At 51.5% G+C, this 20,954-nt stretch overlaps 1 protein-coding gene across 3 annotated transcripts in view; it reads right to left on the bottom strand.

The window, feature by feature from the left end:
* The window catches only part of GALNT14 (polypeptide N-acetylgalactosaminyltransferase 14), a 168,961-nt gene extending 153,478 nt beyond the window's left edge, over positions 1-15,483 (bottom strand). For 2 of the 3 annotated variants that reach the window (XM_036434854.2, XM_045580562.1), the window contains exon 1: positions 14,816-15,482. In XM_036434854.2, the coding sequence (XP_036290747.1) occupies positions 14,816-14,944 (129 nt within the window). In that variant the 5' untranslated portion in view covers positions 14,945-15,482. Of the gene's footprint in view, positions 1-14,815 lie in introns of all 3 variants that reach the window. The other variant, XM_045580561.1, reaches the window with a different exon arrangement.
* Between the last annotated feature and the right edge of the window lie 5,471 nt (positions 15,484-20,954).

The raw sequence follows: 20,954 nt of genomic DNA, 5'->3' as shown, positions 1-20,954 counted from the left end.
CGGGACTCAGGCCCTCAAACTCAGGTGCCCAGCATACCCCCTCAAAGGGCATGACTAGGTGGCTTTTGGCCATGACCCTACCAAGGCCTCACTCAAGGGAATGTAAACAGGCAAGAGGACTTCTCCACAGGGCATTCCTCTAAAAGCAACTACATGAATTAAAGAGGAAAACAGATAGCCCAGAGAAGTGAGCATCAATAGAGAAAATAGAGAACATATGCGACTATCATTTAGGATAGAGGGAGGGGTAAAATAAAGGGAATGCCACGTTCAAATTTCACTGAATTGTCCCTTTAAGAGCAATATGAGTACTCTGAGCATTTAAAACCCTTAAACCCCAAACATTTCCTGAACAAAGTCCCCAGTGAGTAGACTATACTAGTAATAATCCCAACTGGGAGGATCTGTCTACTTTCAGACGCACTTGCATCTTAGAACAAAAATAAGCAAATGGATTTTCAAACTCTTCCACCATCTGGCGAGCTCCTGGTTCCCACTGGCCTATGGTTACTCTCGCTGCGTCCCACAGCCTCCCTTGGCCCTGCTGTCCGCACACCCTCCCCTTCTCTAAACTACTACAAAATCTGGCTCTTGCTCTACAGGGAGATAGCCTGCATTTGCTGTCTAGATTGTGTTGGTTGTGTCCTCGATTGCATGGTGACGTACTACAGGTATGGTGGGGTGATGATGTACTGGGATATCCATCTGAATTTGTTCTCATGCATTCTTCCCAGCTACTCTCATCTCAGCCCCAACCTCAGCACATAACCAGGATGCTCTCTTGCTTCCATGGAGGTGGTATGCAAAATATGGTGGTAGAAAGAATGCACACCCTGGAGGGTGAAAGAAAAAGGCAGGTCCTTCAGCGGGGAAGACAATGCAGGCAGCCAGCCAGTCCTGAGAGTGGTGGGTGCCCCAGTGGGTAGCGGGGTCAGAGAGGAATGGCCATGTGGTGCCCCTAGGAGATGGGACCCAGGGCAGCAGGGCTCCCAGCATCACAAGGAACCCACTAGCCTGAGAACAGCAGAATGATAAAGGGTCTGGTCCGTGATGAAGATTCCAGCCTCTTCCCATATCTCTGGCACTGAGGAAGCTCCTGGGTCCTTGTGACACTGTAAGCAGAAGAGGAATCCCCACCCTGAACCAGGAGAATGGGAGCTCAGGATGGAACTGAATTCATTAGGGAAATTAAGTACCAACTGCAGACCTCAGTTTGGGAAGCATGTTCACACTAGCTCTTGGTGAGCAAGTCATCGGTCATCTACTGAGGGGGGTGGGGGGAGGTCTTGCTTAGAAGCAGATTTTGAATCAGTAGGTGTAGAGAGGCCTGAGTTATGGCACTTCTAACAAACTTCCCAACGGAGCCAACACCCGTCACCCATGAACCATGCTTTGAGAAGCAAAGGTCGAGGGCAGGCATTAGCAAACTTTTTCTATAAAGAACCAGCTCAAATTTTGATTTTGAGAGAGAGAGGAAGGGAGAGGGATAGAGTGACAGAAACAACAATGAGAGAGAAACTTCATAGATGGTCTGCCTCCTGCACGCCTCCCACTGGGGATCTAGCCAGCAAACGGGGCACCTGGGAATCGAACCGGTGACCTCTTGGTTGATGGGTCCATGCCCAACCCCTGAGCCACCCTGGGAATGTTGGCTCTGTAGGCCAGCTAGTCTTCATTGCAACTATTCAACTCTGCCATGTAGTATAGAGACAGTCTCAACAATACACAAAGGAATGAGCATGACTATGTTCCCACACAACTTCATTTATGGACACTGGAATTTGAATTTTATATAATTTTCATTAAAAGTGTTAAAAAAAAAAAACATTCTTAGCTCATGAGCCACATATAAACAGCAGGAGAAGAGGGTCTGGATTTGCCAGGAGCCAACCCTGGCCATCGGTACCCAAAACAGTACAGAGCCCACAACAGGCCTCCCCGACTAATTCAACTGAAGTCAGTTAGCCTATTTTCTCTCCTGAAGTTGGCTTTCCTTTCCTGTTATCCTTCCACTAGCGCTACACTTTTCAAACAGCAGGCACTTGGGGGACAAGTGGATTCCAGCAAATACACTTCTTCAAAGATCACCGAAATGACTTTAAAAGACTGCCTGAGATCCTCCTCCTTCCAGTAAGACACCCTGTGGAATAGCAGGCTCCTGTTTCACCGAAACAGCTTTCAGGGTGAGATTAGACCTCGCACAGTTTTCTGAGCTCACCGAAGAGGGGCACGATCAGGAGAAGAAATTCACTCTTGCAGAACAACTCCGAGGAAATTCAAAAGCAATTGCCTGAGACTTTGATCCCATGGACCCGCGTAACGATTCTCTCCATCCCCTCCACCTCACATTTCACTTTGACTCAGAAGCGAGAAAAGACTTTAGTCCATTGGGCAGTCCTGTTCCCCGTCAAAAAGGCATCCTAGAGACACGGTTATGTCTTTCTAGGGATAAAGCAGGGCATCCTAAAGTCCAGGAGGAAGGCAGAGTTCTAGAGGCAGAAGTGGCCAGGGGCCAAGCACTCCCCAGAATTCACCCTGGGCACGGAGGTCAGAAGCCCAGACCTGCATCTCCCGAGCAGGGCTTCCCACCAGCAATGCCCGTGTCCATTTGCTGATGAACTCTGCACTCAACCCAATGGCCAGGTGCAGGAGAATTGGCCTACTCTCTCTCCCCACTGGGTAGACTCACAAGGGGAGAAAATACATGTGAGGGTTCACCATGTTTCTCACTTGCCAGTGATCCCAAAGGCACCCCAGCACAGGCTCCACCATCCCACAGGCCTATCTCAGTTCTGCCACTCATTAGCTCTACAGCCTCAGGCAAATTATTGGACGTTTATAAACCGCAAGGCCCACATTGGTAAAACAAAGATCATCAGGGCACCATCCAGAGAGAGATGACATCATTCATCAGACACCATTTTGACAACCTGTGTGGCTCAGGCACTGTTTCATTAGAAAGGTGCCAGTCTCAATCACCCATTATGGCTACACTGACAAGTGCTAGCTAAATCTCGGCCCGCCTGCCTCACGGGGTGTTTGAAAAAGAATGAATGGCCTACACATAAAGCAGCTAGCATTTCTCCCAAAAGGCAGTCCCATGCGCCTCTCCCCATGGAGACGTCTCCTCTTTACATGTATACTCCTGGCTTATAATGGTGGCCACAAGCAAGCTCCATCACCAGCACTTCTGCAGGACCGCTGCCCATCACTGGCATCACTGATCAAGGACATGGCCAGAGAAGCCCCTGAATGATGCTGGCTTCTCTCTCTCTGGATAACCCAGGGAGCTCTCAAGTGTCCTCCAGATGGTCCTATTCATAGAACCCACAGCCACGTGGGCAGGAAGACAGCTGGAATCTCATACTGCAGGGGATACACTGTCAACCTATTTGTTGACTGGTTTTTGGTGGGGAGGGAAGGGCATTTGAAGCACCCAAATGCCCATCCCATACTCCTTGAATCCAGAATAAAAAAGACCTAACCTCCAAGTGCCACAAAAAAGCAACCACGTCATTTCTTTGACAATCAACTCCACCACTGGTCTCACTGGGGAAACCCTGCCATCCCTGTGCCCAGCAGAGAGACCTGGGCCCTGCTCTGGAATAGCAGAGGAGATCTAACACGCTCCACGGAGGGCCTGCCATGTGGCACTCAATACATGTCAGTGCTCTCAGCCCCTTTTGAGACTGGAAGGAAATAAGAAAACAACTTGATTACAGCTCAATAAACAAATATGCTTAATATGACCAGCGAAAATGGAAAGTCTTAGCCCAGAAAAAGAGGAGAGAAAATTGCATTAAAAAGTAGAAAATATTATAAATGCAGCTTATGTATGGTTCCTAGCAGGTATTTGTTTTTGGTGCTAATAATCTAATTAGCAGTCAATCCAAAGCATCTTTTTATCATCAGCTGATCCATAATTACTGCTCCATGCTGAGTATTTTCCCCGCACATGATAGCTTTCAACTCCTCAGCACAAACAACCAAATAATTGGTGCTATTATGCTAGACACAAGACTATTCCTCTCCGAAGGGGTGATGTGGGGAGTGTGTACCATCCGCTGGTAAAAAGGCACCTTTGCATTTTTCGAATCTGTTGATCAGTTCCTCACGGCCGCCTCCTGGATCAGTCTTGAGATGTGCCCAGAACATGGGACCATGGAGACTTCCTTTTTTAAAACGTAACCCTGGGACCAGAAACCTTTCAAGCCGCCTGTAGGAGGGAAGTATTCATAAGGGATGTCAAATAATGCTGAAAGCCCAATATATCTCTCTTTGAAAAAAGCTGTAAAGTTTTCTCTTTCACTGCTGTTTTTTAAAAGACTCGTCCTGGAAAAGATGGCTTCTGGTAGAACACTATTTCATGCCACAGCTCTGGTCTAAACAAGTGTGTGCAATTCTGGGAAGCAGAACACAGGCGGGCTTTTATAAAGACTGGTGCTCAGGGGGGAGTATAGTCAAGCTGTCACTCCCAAGAGATCAGACTCCGCGTGACTGTGAGGAGAGAGAAGGAAGCCAGGGGTGAGCGTGGTGAAGGGGAAAGAGAGTGGCTCTGGGGCCACAGAGAGCTGGTTTGGAATCCAGCTCCTCCACATCTGAGCAGCACGATCTTGGGAAAGTCACCTCACTCCCTCATCTGAAAAACAGGGCGAACGATGCCCACTGCCCAGCGTTGTTATGAAGAACCGATGACTGACGCAGGAGGCACCTGACACTTGGGGTTCAGATGGTTGGTTCTCTGCTTTTTTCCTCCAGATGCAAAATAAATAAATAGAAGCTGGTTTTCTACAAGCCAGGTGCAGTTAAGCCTCCATTCTACAATATGCAGTTAAGCCTCCGCCTCTTACTTATAAGCATTGGTAGATTTCAGCCCAGACTGCTAGGGGGCAACGGTACCAGCTAAAGTCCTATTCCTGGTTCCCATCTCCACTCAACTCCTCCCCATCTTCCTCTGATCCAGCAATGAAATGGTTAACACTCGTCCTCACACTCTAGGTTGGTTGGTTGTTCATTCAATGTCTCTCTCCATCTGTGAAAAGGAATAAGGTTTGGGAAGCGGAAAAGGCACAGGAAGGCCTTTCTCCAAAGAGACTCTCTTACCAGAAACCTAGCAGCAGTGGCTGTAAAGAGACTGAAACCTGCTACATACGAAGCCCAAATGAAGTGCTAAAACCTGGAGTCGGAAGCCATACACAGTTCAGGTTTTTCTTTTTGAATTTTTCATTAGCGTGGATGACACAAGCACGTCTGCAATGAAGTTCCACTAAGTGAATACATCGGAGAACCCAGATTAAAAAGCTGAACGGTGCCAGCTCTCCTCAAGCACCTCCCTGCTCCTTTCTCGTCACTAACGCCAACCAGGGATCAACGTGAAGCCGGCTTCCACACCATGGCTTAGTTTTGCCTGTTCTCACACATTATATAAATGGAATCCCACAGCCCTCAGGCCAAATCTGGCCTGCCACCTGCTTTAATACACCCTGCAAACTAAAAATGGATTTTACATTTATAAATATTTGAAAATAATACCCAAAAAAAGAATAATATTTCATGAGACGTGAAAAAATATATATAAAATTCAAATCTCAGTGTGCATAAATAAAGCTTTATTGGAACAGCCACTCCCATTGCTCACGTGCCATCTTTCACTCTCCAACAGCAGAGCTGACTATTTGCAACAGAAACTATAAATCCTAAAAGCTCCAAAATACTTACTACCGGGCTCTGTACAAAAAAAAAATAATAATAATAATAAAAAAAAATGTTTGCCAACTCCAATTCGAGTGCATGGCATTCACTGGAATACATATTCATGTCTGTTGGGTTTATAGCCAAGGGCGAATTGCAAAGTCACAGACATATGTTCAGCTTTAGTAGACACCGCCAGGAAGCTCCCCAAGAAAGAATATGCTCGGTTTTAAGAGAAAAGCTAAAACCATAATCTCACTTAACAATAAACAGGGAGGATTATAGGGAGTTGGTCTGATCCTGAATTGAGCAGATAATTAGAAAATTATCAGGGCCTCCAAGTGGAGAGGGAAGACATCAGGGTCGTCTAGGGTTGCATTTCTTTCCTCCTTCCTCCATGCGCACTCTTTAAAAATACAGTCCCCTTTAATGCTGCCATGATCAGTAGGAGTGGACACGTTTCCGGCGGGGAACTTGTAGTAGAGATTGACTGCCATTCAGGCCACGTAGCTAGAGCCCTCCCATCATTTACTGGAACTGCAGACAAAATACCCTGGAAGACATTCGTCTTCTGATTTTATGCTTTTCTAAGATTAAACATATATATATGAGCAGCTACTACATGAGTCACACCCAGCCACCAAAGCAGCCACCAAGCAGCTGAGCCCCGTATTGGGCAGAACCAGCAGTCCATCCGCACAGAATGGACTGAACTGAGCAGTCCTCAGTGGACAGTCAAGGCTAAACAGCAAGACCCAGGCAGCGCGCCCCCTGTCGTGGAGAAGGGGGGGGGGGGTGAATCCAAGAGCTTGTCTCCTAAAAGTACTTCCCTGGAGTCATTCCCCCGACACCAGCCTTGCATCTCAAATAGGCTGCATGAAGTTCTTTCAAACGGCATTTTTCCTTAGGAGGGAATTGCTTCCGATTCTTTAAGGACCGCATTCATCACGAGAGGGATTCCAATCAACAGTTTCTGTGTTAATTGCACAATCCTTTTGGATTGATGCGTTGAGCAGCCTCGTGAATGACAACATCGCCTCCTTTCTGCTGTCAAACCCCAGGGCCCAGGGGGGCGATGGCTGCCCAGCACGGGCTCACCACGTCAGGGCAGAGCCAGTGCTGACCACAGATCTGAGGAGGTGGGAGAGCCTCTCCCCACTTCTCCTGAGACCCCAAATCTGCCACGGTGGCCCAGCATCTTCCCACAGCAGAAGGCAGCATCTTGTGGCACATTTCTCTAAGGCAGGCATGTCAAACTCAAAGGCTAACACGGGCCAAATAAACGAGGCATGCGGCCCCCAGGCAGCGAGTTTGACACACTTGCTCTAAGGCCTGCAAGGGATTAGACTTGGGCTATCTTGGAGAAAAACCTAACTCCTCCTGCACCCTTCCCCCATAGCCCTCCAGAGACAGGCTCTCTATTTCCCTTAACTCACTCCTCAGTTCCCTTCAGTGTGCAGAAAAGCAATGCTGGTATTTAACCAGAGATAGGGAGTCATTTCTCAGCAAGAACCATCACTTTCCGTCCATATGAAAATATACATGGAATATATTTTATGATCCCATTATAAAATACATTACAACCCGACAACCAGACAACCGGCCAGTAGCTATGACTTGCACTGACCATTAGGGGGCAGACACTCAACGCAGGAGCTGCTCTGGCGGTCAGTGTGCTCCCATGGTCCCTACCCCTCTTCCCTGCTCTACCCACCCTCCCAGACTGGGCGAGACTGTCCTGATCAGCCCCGATCCCTGCCCAGGCCAAGGGACTCCACTCATGCACGAATTCGTGCAATGGGCCTCTAGTACATAGATAAAATAAGTTTAATTTCCCCTGGAAAAGGAAGCTAAACAGGTGTTGAGGATGGCCATAATACAAATGGCACGTGAGTGAGTTCAAGGCCATTCGGGAGCTTGCCAGTCTCCTCCCTGCATCACCTCTGATTCATCACAGTTTAGAAAATGGGAATAATAATCACATCTGCCTCTCTGGGTGGCAGGAAGGATCAACTGAGGTATTTGTGAGGGAAAAATGCTTTGTCAACTGTAAAAAAACATCACGCGAGGTGATGGAGGAGAGAAGCTACCTCTTATCTTCCTGGTCCTGATTCACCCTTCATCCGCCAATTCTTCCTGGCTGTCCCTCTTCTGATGAGGACCACAGTGCCCCCCCCCCCCCCCGGGACCGGAGCCAACTCAGCACCCAGCTGGCAGCCATCAGCTGGCCATCTATTAACAGCCAATTATCTGGGTGGCTGAATTAATCCCTGAGCCACGTGGTCTGATCTCCCCGAGATCCTAGAAAACAATGAGCCTGAAATACAGGCAACTAGCTAATTTTTCAACAGCCATCAAGGAATTGGGCCTTCATTATTCCGGTATGTTGCAGCTTGGAGTGATGGGCACATAAATATTGATTAGACCAGTCTCTGTGGCAGGGTGGGGGAGTAGGGGGCGGGGGAGAAGGGGATCGGGTATGAATCATTCAAATGTTCTCAGAGGAACACGAGAAGATACATAAATCTTCAGATGGGACCCTAAAGGGAAAAAACCCTCATTTCTAAACCTTGGTGAGGAAGAGAAAGGAGACAGTCACCTCTTTGGAGAGAGGTGGCCAGGATGGGGTGGTCAGACCAGTCCTGCGGATGTTTCCCACTCTCTCCTGGCCTGGAATGAGATGCAAACTGGGTTTAAACGACGGGATCCTTAGAAAGGGGGCAGCCCGGGTGTTTTCTTCCTCTTGGCGTGCAAACCCACGGCTTTAGGACCATGTGAGCATGTCGGTCTCCCCAGCCTTTCCTTGAAAGATCTCTGTAGTGCTTACAGTTAAGGAGACAAGTGACATGAGGAGAATTTAATTGTGGTGTGTTTTTTTTTTGTTTTTTTTTTAAGTGCCCAATCTTGTCTCCCGGAAGTGGTGCAGAAGAGACTTGGTGCTTGAAAAATCGGCAACGTGCAGGAGGCCAGGGGGGCGGTGGGTCAAAGGGCTCCTTAATCCCCACACTCGGGGGCTCCGGCCGATCTCAGGGCACCTGAGCTGACTGGCTCAGCAAGGCCAGAGAGGTTACCGTCCTCCTCCAGAAAGAACTGCCTTTGAGGCCGGGGTTGGGGGCGAGGGGGGGGGGGGAGCAGGCTCCTCCTGCCCTTGGTTGGAGCCCGCAGGGAAAGACTGGGCTCTGTCCCTCCAGACTTCCTCCCAAGCTCCCGACCCAGTGCTCCGGGGCTCTCTGCTCTGACCCACTCGCTGGGCCGGGAATGTGAATCCGAAGAGGAGGAATGGGATGAAGGGAGGAGGGACGCGTAGAAAGAAAAGCAGAAGGAAAGAGGACTCCTTGGGTGGCCCAGGCATGTCTCCCCGCATAGAAATCTCTCCCCGTCTCTCTCTCTCCCTCTCAGCTCCCCGGCGTTCATTACGTCCTGTGATGGCAGCAGCTGCCTTGCCCAGCAGGTCACATCAGGCCACGGATCCTGAAATACCGAAAGGCCAGAGCCAGCACTTTCAGGAGCTTCTGCAGAACTCCCCGGGGCGCCCGTGGATGCGCGCACGCTCGCCTGAGTGTGTGTGGTGAGCGTGCATGCATGTGTGTGCGCCCCTCAGTATCCCAGCGGGGTTCTTTCTTAATCAGCTCGACATCTGAGGACTCGGAGACTGGTTTATGTTTGGTTAATCTAGCGTCTCTGGTAAAATAATTAGAAGCTCAGACATAGACACAGAGTACCAGTGGTGTAATTGTTGATAGCCATGAGGTCTCGCTGTAGAGTTACTCACAAGTTAACCCAGAACCACTGCCACGGCTGGCGGGGCGAGGGGGAGGCAGGCGGTGCTGCCTCACGCCGCCCCCAGTTCACAGCTGGGGAGACTGAGCCTGAAGAGGGGATCCGTGTTGGCCCTGGCACTCCCTGTGCCAGAAAGAGACCCCCGCGCTGCACGTGTAGAGGAAAACGCAGAAGGTGAGCGCACACTGGATTGGACACCCACGCGGGAGCCCCCGGGAGAGGGTTGGGCTGTCTCTCTCTCTCTCTCTCTCTCTGGACTCCAGTGAGCATTGTGAGTCTCTCTGAGGTCCATCCGAGTTGGAAGGCTGACCACCGAGCTCAGATCACTGCAGACAAGTGGGAAGGGCCAGCCACCAGCTGGCGAGGGCACAGGGCACGGCCACGCTCACTTCCCCACACAGACGCCCGGTCTAGAATGCTGGTCTCTGGGCTGGAATGTGCACAAGGTGCGCAGGGCTCACAGTCTCCCCCTAAGAGAGGAGCTGGCAATGTGTCCCTGCTTTCTAATTCAGGTTCTTCCCCCCCTCCCCCCCAAAAAAATGCACTGGGGGGTATCTGAGATGCTCTGGAACAGTGACAAAACCGTGAGCGTCAGAAACTAAACAAGGGCACAGCAACATTTCCCCCAAATGTGTTCCCGGTGCCTGGTCACGGAGAAGGCCTGGGGAGGTCTGTGACGGGAGAGCTGTGGGAAAGGACACGCAGGGACACACCAGAGATGGCAGTGAATGAGCTGCGTGGAAACCCTGGGGCCGTGGCATCAGCCCACGCAGCCTCACTCAGTCCCGGTTTGTCGATGACCTCTGCTGAGTGGAAATTAACACTTTAAATGACACAGACAGATGAGCCACCTTGAAAAATACTGGGTTGTCCCTAGGTCCCTAGACAGGCTAGGGGAAGCTGGTGACAGGGCCATTACTTCCTCTTTCCTTCCCGGTGTTGCCCCTTTGTCTTCTCGGATTTGAGCAGGAACCGTTCTGTGCCTCCAAGAACACTGGAGACAGGGATTCCTGATCTTTGTTCCCAAAAGCACCAGCCAACTAGGGGAACAAGGGTTGAGGGAGGAAGAGAACTCCCCAGACGGGGCCTCCCAGCAGACTTCTTCCTAAGCTCCCAACCCAGTGCTTCTGGCTCTCTGCTCTGACCCCTCTTCTGATGAGGACCACAGACCCCACCCCCACCCCCACCCCCCCTGAGGAAAGGGAGCTAGAGCTTGAGTAGGGAGAGCAAGCCAGAAACATCGATGAGAGAGAAACATCGACCAGCTGCCTCTTGCACACCCCCAATCGGGGATGTGCCCGCAACCAAGGTACATGCCCTTGACCGGAATCAAACCCGGTACCTTTCAGTCCGCAGACCGACGCTCTATCCACTGAGCCAAACCGGTTTCGGCTGTTTATTTTTTAAAAGTGCTTATTGGTGTCCAGAAAGCAGCGGCAAGCTATTTCTTGAATACCTGAGGTTCCAACCTCCTACTTTCCTATTTCCCAGCCTCTCACAGCAGCCGCTGCTGGGCCACCAGGCACCACCCTCCCACCACCTGCTCCGGGAGCCTCCGCCCAGGGCCCAGCTCCCACACAGGAGCCAATGAAAAGATTAACATTCTTCTGACAACGGGCTACTTCCGGTCGTGCCAAAGTCCGAATTCCCTGGACAGAGTCCAATCCCCACACACTGAGCATCCGCAGATTAATAGGGGCTCTCTCTGAAATTCATGATTTTTTAAATGGGAGGAATTATCTACTAAATGGGGAATAAAATAACAGTGTCATGTACTGCAAGCATTGGTGGTATGCAAATGTTAAGGGAAAACGAGTTCTTTTCTCACAGTGTATGCTGTGTTTCTAGTTCAACACAAATACATCTACATGGGCCCCAGGCACTTAGTTCAAAGCCTTTACTTTTCCAATATTTTCCTCAAAAAGTACCCTCAGGCTTCAATTTTTTCTTTCTTTTGTTTCCTTTTACTTAAGCCTTTGGACTATAAATTTACTTATAGGAAATAGGAGACAAATTTTCTGGTTTTCTTTCTTTCTTTCTTTCTTTCTTTCTTTCTTTCTTTCTTTCTTTCTTTCTTTTTTCAATCCCGTCATTTATTGCAGAATTCTTCAAAAGGCAAACAAATGATAAGAGGCGAGAAGAAATGAAAAGATTTTGGGGGTATTTTTTAGCGGTACCATATTTATGGCTAACCATGCAGCTTGAATGAAGACATCAAACGTGTTATATGATTTCCAATTAGGAATCAGAGCGTGCTGAATATGGGGGGAGGGGACCGGCTAAAAGGGCAGAATCAATATTAAAAAGTCACACTTAAAGAAATCTCTACTTGAGCTATTAATAGAACCATCCCTTCTTGAAACTAAGGGGGGACAAAAACTCATCGTTTTCTTCAGCCAGGAGCCCAGCATGCCTGCTCCACCTCAGCAGGACTGTGACCAGGCATCAGGGTTCCTTCCTCTCAGGCCCTCAGTGGAGGTCCCAGCATGGGGTGAACGAGATGTGACCCTGAAGAAAGGAGAACCAGGGCGTGGAGCACCAGAACTCGAATCTGTAGCGGACCCCAGGGAAGGCAACTTGCCACATGGCATCTAAAATCCGGGAGGTCGCCCTGGCCGGTTTGGCTCAGTGGATAGAGCGTCCGCCTGGGGACTCAAGGGTCCCAGGTTTGTTCCGGTCAAGGGCATACACCTTGGTTGTGGGCACATCCCCAGTAGGGGGTGTGCAGGAGGCAGCTGATTGATGTTTCTCTCTCATCGATGTTTCTAACTCTCTATCCCTCTCCCTTCTTCTCTGTAGAAGAATCAATAAAATATATATTTTTTAAAATAAAATAAAATCCGGGAAGTCCCCAGCCCGGGTGATTCTGACATGCAGTCGGGTTTAGGAACCCCAACTGCACACCTGCCGGCAGGATGAGCAAATTCCCTACACTATAGATTGGTCATCATGGGAATAAAATTGTTCTGGGGCTAAGATGAGATCTCTCTTGGTCTCTCCACCTCTGTTCTCAGACACCTATACACTAAGAACAGAGGTGTGGTCATTCTCCAGACACAAACACACCCATAAATACACACAGCACGTCTATGCAGATGTACAGTCATACATACCGATGAAAAACGGGAAGGGAAAATATACTAACAAAAAAGAAGGCCTAAATGGGCAGTCGGACATCCCTCTGCCTGCCAGCCTGATCACCCCCTAACCACTCCCCGGCCAGCCTGATCGATGCCTACCTGATCAGCACACTGTATGGTTGGTCCACCAACAAAATCAAGATACCAAGATTTTTTAGGCATAAGGAACTCCTAGCAATAAAGGATACAGAAAAGGGAGGCACAGAGCAAGTGGTCAAAATTAGAAGCCCCTCTTCGGTGGCTGCACAGCACTGTGGCATCAGACCCCTCCTGACTCTACTCATTTGTCTGTAATGCCGCCTCAACCAGGAGCTCGTGAGAGCCCCCCAAAGGGCAGGGACCCAACGTACTCGCCACGGTAGCCCCCACACCGGGCCCACAGCCTGGCACAGGGCTGCATTTGTCCCATTAATGTGTGTTCAGTGCACACCAGGATGAGAAGAGGCAGGTAAGGAAAGACAGGGTACCCAGAGAAGGAAACAGCTCTTGTCACAGACCCTGGGGGGAAGCTAAGAATAAGGCAAGTGAACTTCAGGTAATGAGGTCCAACACAAATCAGAGAGTGTACGTCCCCGCTGGCAGGAGCATCCGGGAAAGGAGGAGGAAAGCTCTCTAGATCTAGGGGCATGTCTGAGGTGAGTGAGAAAACTGATCCTGTGCTCTAAAGGCTGTTTGAAGCCTCCTCACTTTCCTGCTTAGTAACCCCCGACCCCCCCAGGTTCCCTAGCAACCACGAAGTCCTACCCAACATAACCCACCTTCACCTCCCCAGCCTCATCCCTGACGTCTGCCACCTGCTTCTCACTCCAATGCTGCCAAATTCACGCTGTGCCATTCCTCTGAGCCTGTTCCGTGCCGTTCACTTCTACCTGGAGTGCCCTCCCTACCCACCGGTAGACCTACTGTGCACACTTCTCAACTCAGTTCTGTCAAGTCCTCCTCCTCCAGGAAGCACCCTGGCTCGCATGACACCAAGTGCACTGAGACCATCTCGGCTCTCAGCACACTGTATGGTTGGTCCACTGATGAGCAAATCCCACCCGAGCCTGAAAGCTCTGCATCTCTCTACTCATATTCTAGCACAGTGATGCCACTCGGCCGAAAAATGCTTGCGGAACGCAACTGAGAACTGGCAAGATTCCAAAACACCAGGGCCAGGAGACACTTAAAAGGGGGGTCTGAGTGGCACCTAGATATAACAGAGAAGATCCTGAATATCCAAGGTCAGAGTTCAAATCAGTAGCGTGAACTAAGGTAAGGTAGTTAAAGACTTAACCAAGGTAGATTATTTCCTAATCTATGAAATAAGGATAGTACCACACAACTCATACAGCTACTTATGGAGAAGCACCCACTGCGTCACCTGGAACACAGTGAGTCCTCTGGGGGGGGACTCCACATTCCCCTTCCCCCTGCTGTCAGGCTCCTGCTCTGGGCCTTAAATCATACCCAAGGCCTTTTAAGTTCATAAATGTTGCATCCCTGGTCAGGAAACCCCCAGGCCCCCTTCTGTGTCCCACAGCCAGGTGCGTGGATGAGAAGGAGACTGAGAAATGGGAGCTCTGAATTCCAGGTAAAAGTGGCTGCAGATGAACCAACGGAGCAGGAGTTTGAAAAGCCACTTGGATTCTCCAAGGAGTTTTTTGTGTTTTTTTTTTTAAAGGGGGATGGGGGTAGGTGTTAACAGACTTTTTAGTGATGTTCCATTCCCAGTGCAGCTGAAGGGCTTAGGACAATCATAAAGCAGGCGAGGCACCAGGCCCTGGGAGGCTCAGGGCACTGGCCGGAGATAGACACGCGCGGCGCACGGCGGGCTTCTGGCCTCCCAACGCCGGGCCTGGCAGCCGCCCGCGGGAAGGAAGGAGGTCAGCTCAGCCGCCAGACTTTCTCTCACCGGACCAAACCCCGGCAGCGACTCTCTGGAGGAGTCCCCAGACCGCCACCTTCTGGGCCACAATTCCGCGGGGGGCGCCCCCTCTGCTCCGGGACCCCGGCGCGCTGCCCAAGTTGCGAGCTCCACTCGGACGCGCGCCCACTCCCACTTTCACACACGGCGACTCCGTGGATATACCCCCCGAGCTTTCTGAATCCAGAAAAAGATCCTACAGCCGCATCCGGCGCCCCGTTACCTGCTCCCTTGCACCCAGACCCCCGCCTCGGCTTCCCGGGAGCCTGCAAACCCGGCGCGCTGCCGAACCCCTCACCTTGGTGGGCTGCACTTCAGGCGCCTTCGGCACCTCCAACTTGTTCTTGTTTACCCAGAAGAACAGCAGCACGGTGATCCAGAGCACCCCGAAGACCGGCAGCACCAGGCGGTGAGACAGGCGCCGCATGTTCCCCCTTCCTCGCCTTCTCTCCACGGAACTGCGACCCTGGGGCACCCCCTGGCGGCCAGGGCCGGCGGGGCGGGAGTCCCGGGAGCTCCCAGCTCGCTCCTTGGAGGAACGCGGGTGCAGGGGCGGCGGGCGGCGGGATCCTTGAAAGCGCCCCGCCTGCAACCGAGAGGGGAGAGCAGGAGGGATGGGGGAGCCGGGCGCCCCGAGACGCGGCAGGGAAGGGCCCCGGGGCAGCCAAGCTGGTCAAGCGCAGCAGCAGCAGCGACGTGGTCCCCGCGCCACCGCCGCCGCCGCCTCGCCCGCCCGCCGCAGCCGCCAGGAGGGAAACTGACTGAGCTGCTGCGGGGAGGGAGGGATCCCAGGCAATGCCCGGCACCCCGAGAGGAACACAAGGGAGGAAGGGGAGGAGAGAGCGGAGGAGGAGGGTAGGCACGACTGACTGACCTACTCGGAGGGAGCCAGGGTGCGAGCGAGGGGGCTCGGAGAGGGGGCGCTACCGCCGCCCGCCGACCGAGGCGCACAGTGCGGTTCGGAGGCCGCCCGCCCGCGCCGAGCACCAGCGCAGCTCCGGGCCGTCCTGGGGCGGGGCGGGCAGGGCGGGGCGGGATGGTGCATCCAGGAGGCTGCCAGCGCCAGCTCCAGCTCCGTACCTATGCCTGGTGTGGCTATTCCGGGAGGACTTTCCAGCTCACAGAGGGAGTTCTGCACGTGGCGCTCAAACCCTAGTCCCGCCCTCAATGCACCACCACCCCCCTGCATGCAACCCCTTTTTCCCCCTCCCCCAGAAGCCTGCTCTGAGAGCTTGGGACCTGGAGAGGTTCAGGGCCAAGGCCAAGTTCAGCCAACTTCCCAGGGTGTTTCTCTGCCTGCACGCAGGTGCCTGGCAACTTTTCCTGCTTAATGGAACGCTGAGTCGGTCTAAATGTAACTTTGAAGAAATCCTTTTTAAAAATTAAGGCACCATTATTTCCCTCAAGGGTCTGCTCTCCCTGTAAGCATTAGAGCTCTGTGCTGGCAGATGCTCCAAGGAGGGGGGTCTGAATATGGTGTTCTTGGAAAGTGACCCTGGGCAGTGGGATAGTGGATGTAGAGGGTTACCTTTCAAAAAGAGGCAAGAATGATGTCCCTACTGCTGTAACACCATCCTCCCTGCCTCTCCTCACCAAGCTCAACATAAGGGAAGCCCCCATGTCCTCCTGAAAGTGGGGCTCCTGAATTAATTCTTCAATAAGAGGGGGCCTCCAAGAAGTGGAGTCAGAGATGGGGGAATCTGCTGAAAGCTGTTCTGTTTGGTACCTTGTCTTCCTGTCACAGGCCAGTCCTGCCGCACAGCCCCAAAGAGCCCTTGGCCAGGAGCAGAGGGGGACTCAAACAGTCCAGAAGAGCGGAGCACTCTTGCCAGCCTATCTCAAAGCTTGGCTGAGCGCTCAGACCACCACACAGAACCCAGGAGTGGCCCAGGGTCCGCCTTCATTACGACTCTAGATACTGACAGGTTGGGGTGGGTTCCCCAGCCATCACTTTGGCCAGACAAAGGTCCAAGTATGGGGGGTGGAGAGTGGGGAGAAGGCCCAAGAGAATCCATCCCTACAGCCTCTGAGCTGCCTGGATCTCTTCCAGGAGCCTCACCCAGGACCTGCTGGCTTGGGCCTGCAAAGTGTTCTGCGGCAGACTCTGCAGGGGACCCCGGGCAAGCGGCTGAGCCGCTGTCAGCTCCAGGCAGGAGTTGCAGCACCGTAGCCCGTTGCTCAGCGCTCAGTGATATTGCTTCTGAGTAACAGATGGCGGGGAGTTATACAACACCACGAGATGGCTCCGAGATGGTGCAGCGCCACACTGCCTGCCGCAGAGGTGCTAGGTGCTCCCCTCTGACTGTCCAGCGCCTCGGGGCACGGGGCCCCGGGACGCCCCGGCAGCTCCGTGCAAGGCCTGCGATGCCCGGGAGGGCAGGGATTGCCTTCCACGGTGTGTGCCTCTGGAGTCACGATTCTGTCCTCCAGGCAAGAGGCGATTTCCTGGGCCTCTGGGAGCTGGTGAGGGAATCGGGTTCTGCCAAGTGCCCCTACCTGATCCAGCCAAAAGGCCCGTTGGTCTGGGTTGTCAAACCAGGAACTGTTATTGGGATTGAGATCTACTTTGGATGCGACTCCAAACATCTGGAAGCCGGGTGGGTGTCCACACGGAGCCCCGCCCTGGAGGTCTCTCCCAGGACACAGCCTACCCGGGGGTCCCCACGCTCCGGCGGATATTTAAAACTTTAATAACCAGCTTGAGGTACGCAGAGCACAGGGGGATTAACTATCATTAGCAACGAATCCAAGTTACTTTTTTCTCATCGCAGTTTAGATGGGGAGGAAAACCTCCCAGCAAAAGATTTCATGTGGCAGGAAATAAAAATATAGGCGGCCCCCTGAATTAGGTGCCCCAAAAATGAAGGGACCTCCCTGGTCTCGATGTTCCTGAGCAAGTCCCACACTCCTCTGGGTCTCCGTGTCCCTGTCGGTCACACCATGCCCTCTCAGAGGCCCTTCCCGCCCACACAGGTCCGAGCCGTCCTTGTCCCCGAATTAGGATTCCCTTGGCCACGCCTGTCACTGGCAAGTTTCACGGAAGCTGTTCTCTCCTGGCAGCCGAAGACATTAGCGAGGGAATGAAGTATGGGAGCAGATGGGAGTCATTCATGTTGGTATAAAAACTACGGGATAAAACCCAGGACGGCCCCGGAACGCTGTGCGGAGCAGCATATGGAGCAAACGCGAGCCGGAGGTGGGAGGAAGCTGTGAAGTCCGATGCATATGCTCTCCGGCGGCTTTTGCTGTGGCTTTTCACACGAGGCTCCTCGTTCCCTCATGCTGTCCTCCTGACGCTCTCGCTCAGCTCATTTCCACAGGAGGCAGCCTTTTGTTCCCTTCAGATCAGATTCCCTACATCCCTCCTGTCTGCCCACTGTGTGGTGACTTCAGTCACAGCGTGTGTGTGTGTGTGTGTGTGTGTGTGTGTGTGTGTGTGCCATCTGCATGCTTATTAGACCTGTCACCACCAGCAAGATGCCCTCCTTGCCAACGGAATGAGAGTTCACACACAGAAGCCCAAACAGTTTCTGTGGAGGTCTCTATGATTCTGGCCCTCAGGGAAAGGTAACCGGTAGCAGGACAGACTGCGATGCAGCCACGAGATGAGACGCACGCAGGCTGGCCCAGCACCGCCCTGGGCACCTGGCGGCAAAGGGGTCCAGCGTGAGGATTCGGATATGTCTGTCTTCATTCCTCAGTCATGCAGACACAGGTCTTTGGGCCAGCCCTTGCAGGCTGCTCTGTTCAAGTTCTCCACCTGTAAATAATACATCAGCCCTCCTTCCCCGCCGTGTGCCTCTCCCTTTTCCTGGCCACTGTAGATTCTTTCAAAACCTCATGTCCAAGCCTCGTGCCAGGCCTTCTTATAAGGCGATGGGATCGTTGAGGATGCGCAGTAAATGAGAATGAGCTGTTGCCAACCTTCTAACCTCCTCTCTCTGTCACATGGGTGCATCTTTGTTAAACGAATAAAGCCAGCCAGCTTTTCCTCTCATCTTTGACGAGTAGCTGGGTGGCTTTATCTAAGGGATCTGAGAATCACCTTTTTGGATCTTCCTATATCCATTAAACTACTTCTTTCACCATCCCACTATGCTCCATCCCTCCTCCCCCCTTTTATAGCTTTGGTACTACTGTATAATTTGCCTCCTGGAAAGGAATTCATACCTTTGCATGTCAAAAACCTGGCTCGCTCTTTCAATATTTGAAATGCCCCCGATTTTTCTTTGTTTCTTCCCCAAACGGGAAGTGTTAAACTTAACTGCTTCTGCGATGACACGTCTTTGCTGGTTGTGGAAAGTGGTTTGATCATCCATGGTGGTGTCCTACAGTGATCTGAGCCATGCCCTCCCCCCCACTGGGACTGTGAATTTCTAGTGGCCTGAAGGGGTGACCCAATCAGCTTAACAGAAAGTAGAGGAAACTTCTTTCACCTGAATGACCCAGAAGGGTCTCTGCACGAGGGGAGCACAGCAGAAGAAATGGAGGGATCCAAAGACGTGTCATTTGCTCCCCAGGTCCCACCTGCATCATCTGAGAGTCTGAGGCTTAAGCTTAGAGGCACCAATGAAAGGTAGAAAGAGGTGGGAGAGCTCAACCTCTGGGAGAACAAAGCTTGTGGGTCTTCTCTAATCCAGTAGGAACTTCAACAGTGAGATGAACCAAGCACACTCAGGGGATGGAAATGGGACAAGCCTGTCTCCCAGAACAACCTGCAGAGGCCAATGGCAGGCTTTGTAACCAGGACATCGGTGGAGGTTGCCACATGGGTGACCACATGCCCCATTTTGCTTGCTGGTTTATTCCTGTTTTCCTGGCATAATTAGTAATGACGCCCCCTTTGACTTCTAAAAAAAATGTCTACTTTAGACAATAAATTGCTTGGCCACTCCAGTGGACTGGAGCACTTCCAATAATGTTGCTGAAAGGAAGTCTGGTTTTCTTAGGTGACTGAAAATGTGCGTCTTTGCTGTGAACCTTCTGCTGAGTTGGGGATAGCCTGCATGCTTGTGGGGCACTGTTCTGAGTAAATGATATTCAAGACATTTATTCAAAGAAGAGACCATGTGGACAGTTTGAGCTTTGAATAGGAAATAAGTGTGTTGCCCGCATCAGTCGATGGCTCTCTGCTCTCATCCACCCAACTGAAGGCATTTTACCCACCTAGTAGCTCACCCACCCCAGGAAGCAGCCATGGTCCTGGTGCAGATGCCTTTTCAGGGGGCCAGGGGTTCCTGATATCAGACTATCATGATGCCTCCAGCCACCTCTTCCTCTCACCCACATACCTTCTCTGGCCTTGAATGTCGCATGAACAAGTGAAATGAGATGGGCTCAGGGAAGCAGGAGCGGAAGCCCAATGATAACAGTGGGACTGGACAGTCAACCTTTACATTGAGGACGTAACAGGAAATGGTGGGGTCCATGTCGGTCTCACTAGGAAGCAGTTCCAACTCATCATGGCCAGTGTAGAGTAGGTGGTACCAGAGTTCTCCTACTTCTCAACAGAAACAGCAGTCCAGATTACTATGAATCCTCCTGGACTTTAACCATGGTTAACTAATTCAATTCCCACCGCTCACCCCCAAACATCAGGTGGACTAACCCAAACACTCTGCAGTCTAGCTCCAGTCTGATGCTTGTCAGTTTACAACCTGTACTTCTGCCATAAATGTTTTAATGAGCACTGAGATTTTCTGTGTCCCGTCATTCTACTAACTTCAAGCAGATATACCCAGCTAAGGCAAAGGAGAAGCGGTGGGTCAGACAGTACTGGGTGAGAAGGAGATTTGGAGACCAACAACTTCAGTGCTCCTTATTTTATAATTGAGGAAACTCGCATTTAGAGAAGCTACATCATCTACCTGCAGCAGGAGGACAAGTCCATTTGTAAAGCTTGAGTTATAAGTCATCTATCCAGATCCCCCAGTTCTCCAGTGCCATCCTTTACAAGGTTTAATAGACTAAGTGAAGCAGGGGGCTGAGACATTTTGGGGCGGGGGGGTTGGGGGGGGCTATTATGGCCAGATGTTTCCAGGTAGTCAGCAAAGCAATTAACAAATGCTCAGCAAGCACCAATTCTGGGCAATTTCCTCTGAAGAATACAAATAAATGCAAGGCCTATTTTCAGCTCTTCAAGCAAGTGTGAGCCGGAGATTAGGACGCAGGGCCGAGTGTTAAAAGATCTGGTCCCTCCTCCCCTTTGAGCTGCCACTGAGTCTCAGGTGGACGGGCTTCAGTCACCTGAGAAATAGCGACATTGCAACCGGAAAGTCGGGTGTGCAGCTATTCTCTGCACCTGTCTTCAGTTTCCCTCACTAAGTGCTGTACAAATATTAATTAAACATAGATTATTTGAAAGGTGCTTTTAGCATTTGAACTCTACCAGGCGGCATCAGAGGGTGATATTAATACCATCGCCTGATGGCAAATGC

Source organism: Pipistrellus kuhlii, unplaced genomic scaffold (assembly GCF_014108245.1).
Source record: "Pipistrellus kuhlii isolate mPipKuh1 unplaced genomic scaffold, mPipKuh1.p scaffold_m20_p_13, whole genome shotgun sequence".
NCBI classification, from domain to species: Eukaryota; Metazoa; Chordata; class Mammalia; order Chiroptera; family Vespertilionidae; genus Pipistrellus; species Pipistrellus kuhlii.
The sequence above is the reverse complement of the archived record's forward strand: the minus strand, read 5'-3'. Positions and strand labels throughout refer to the sequence as shown.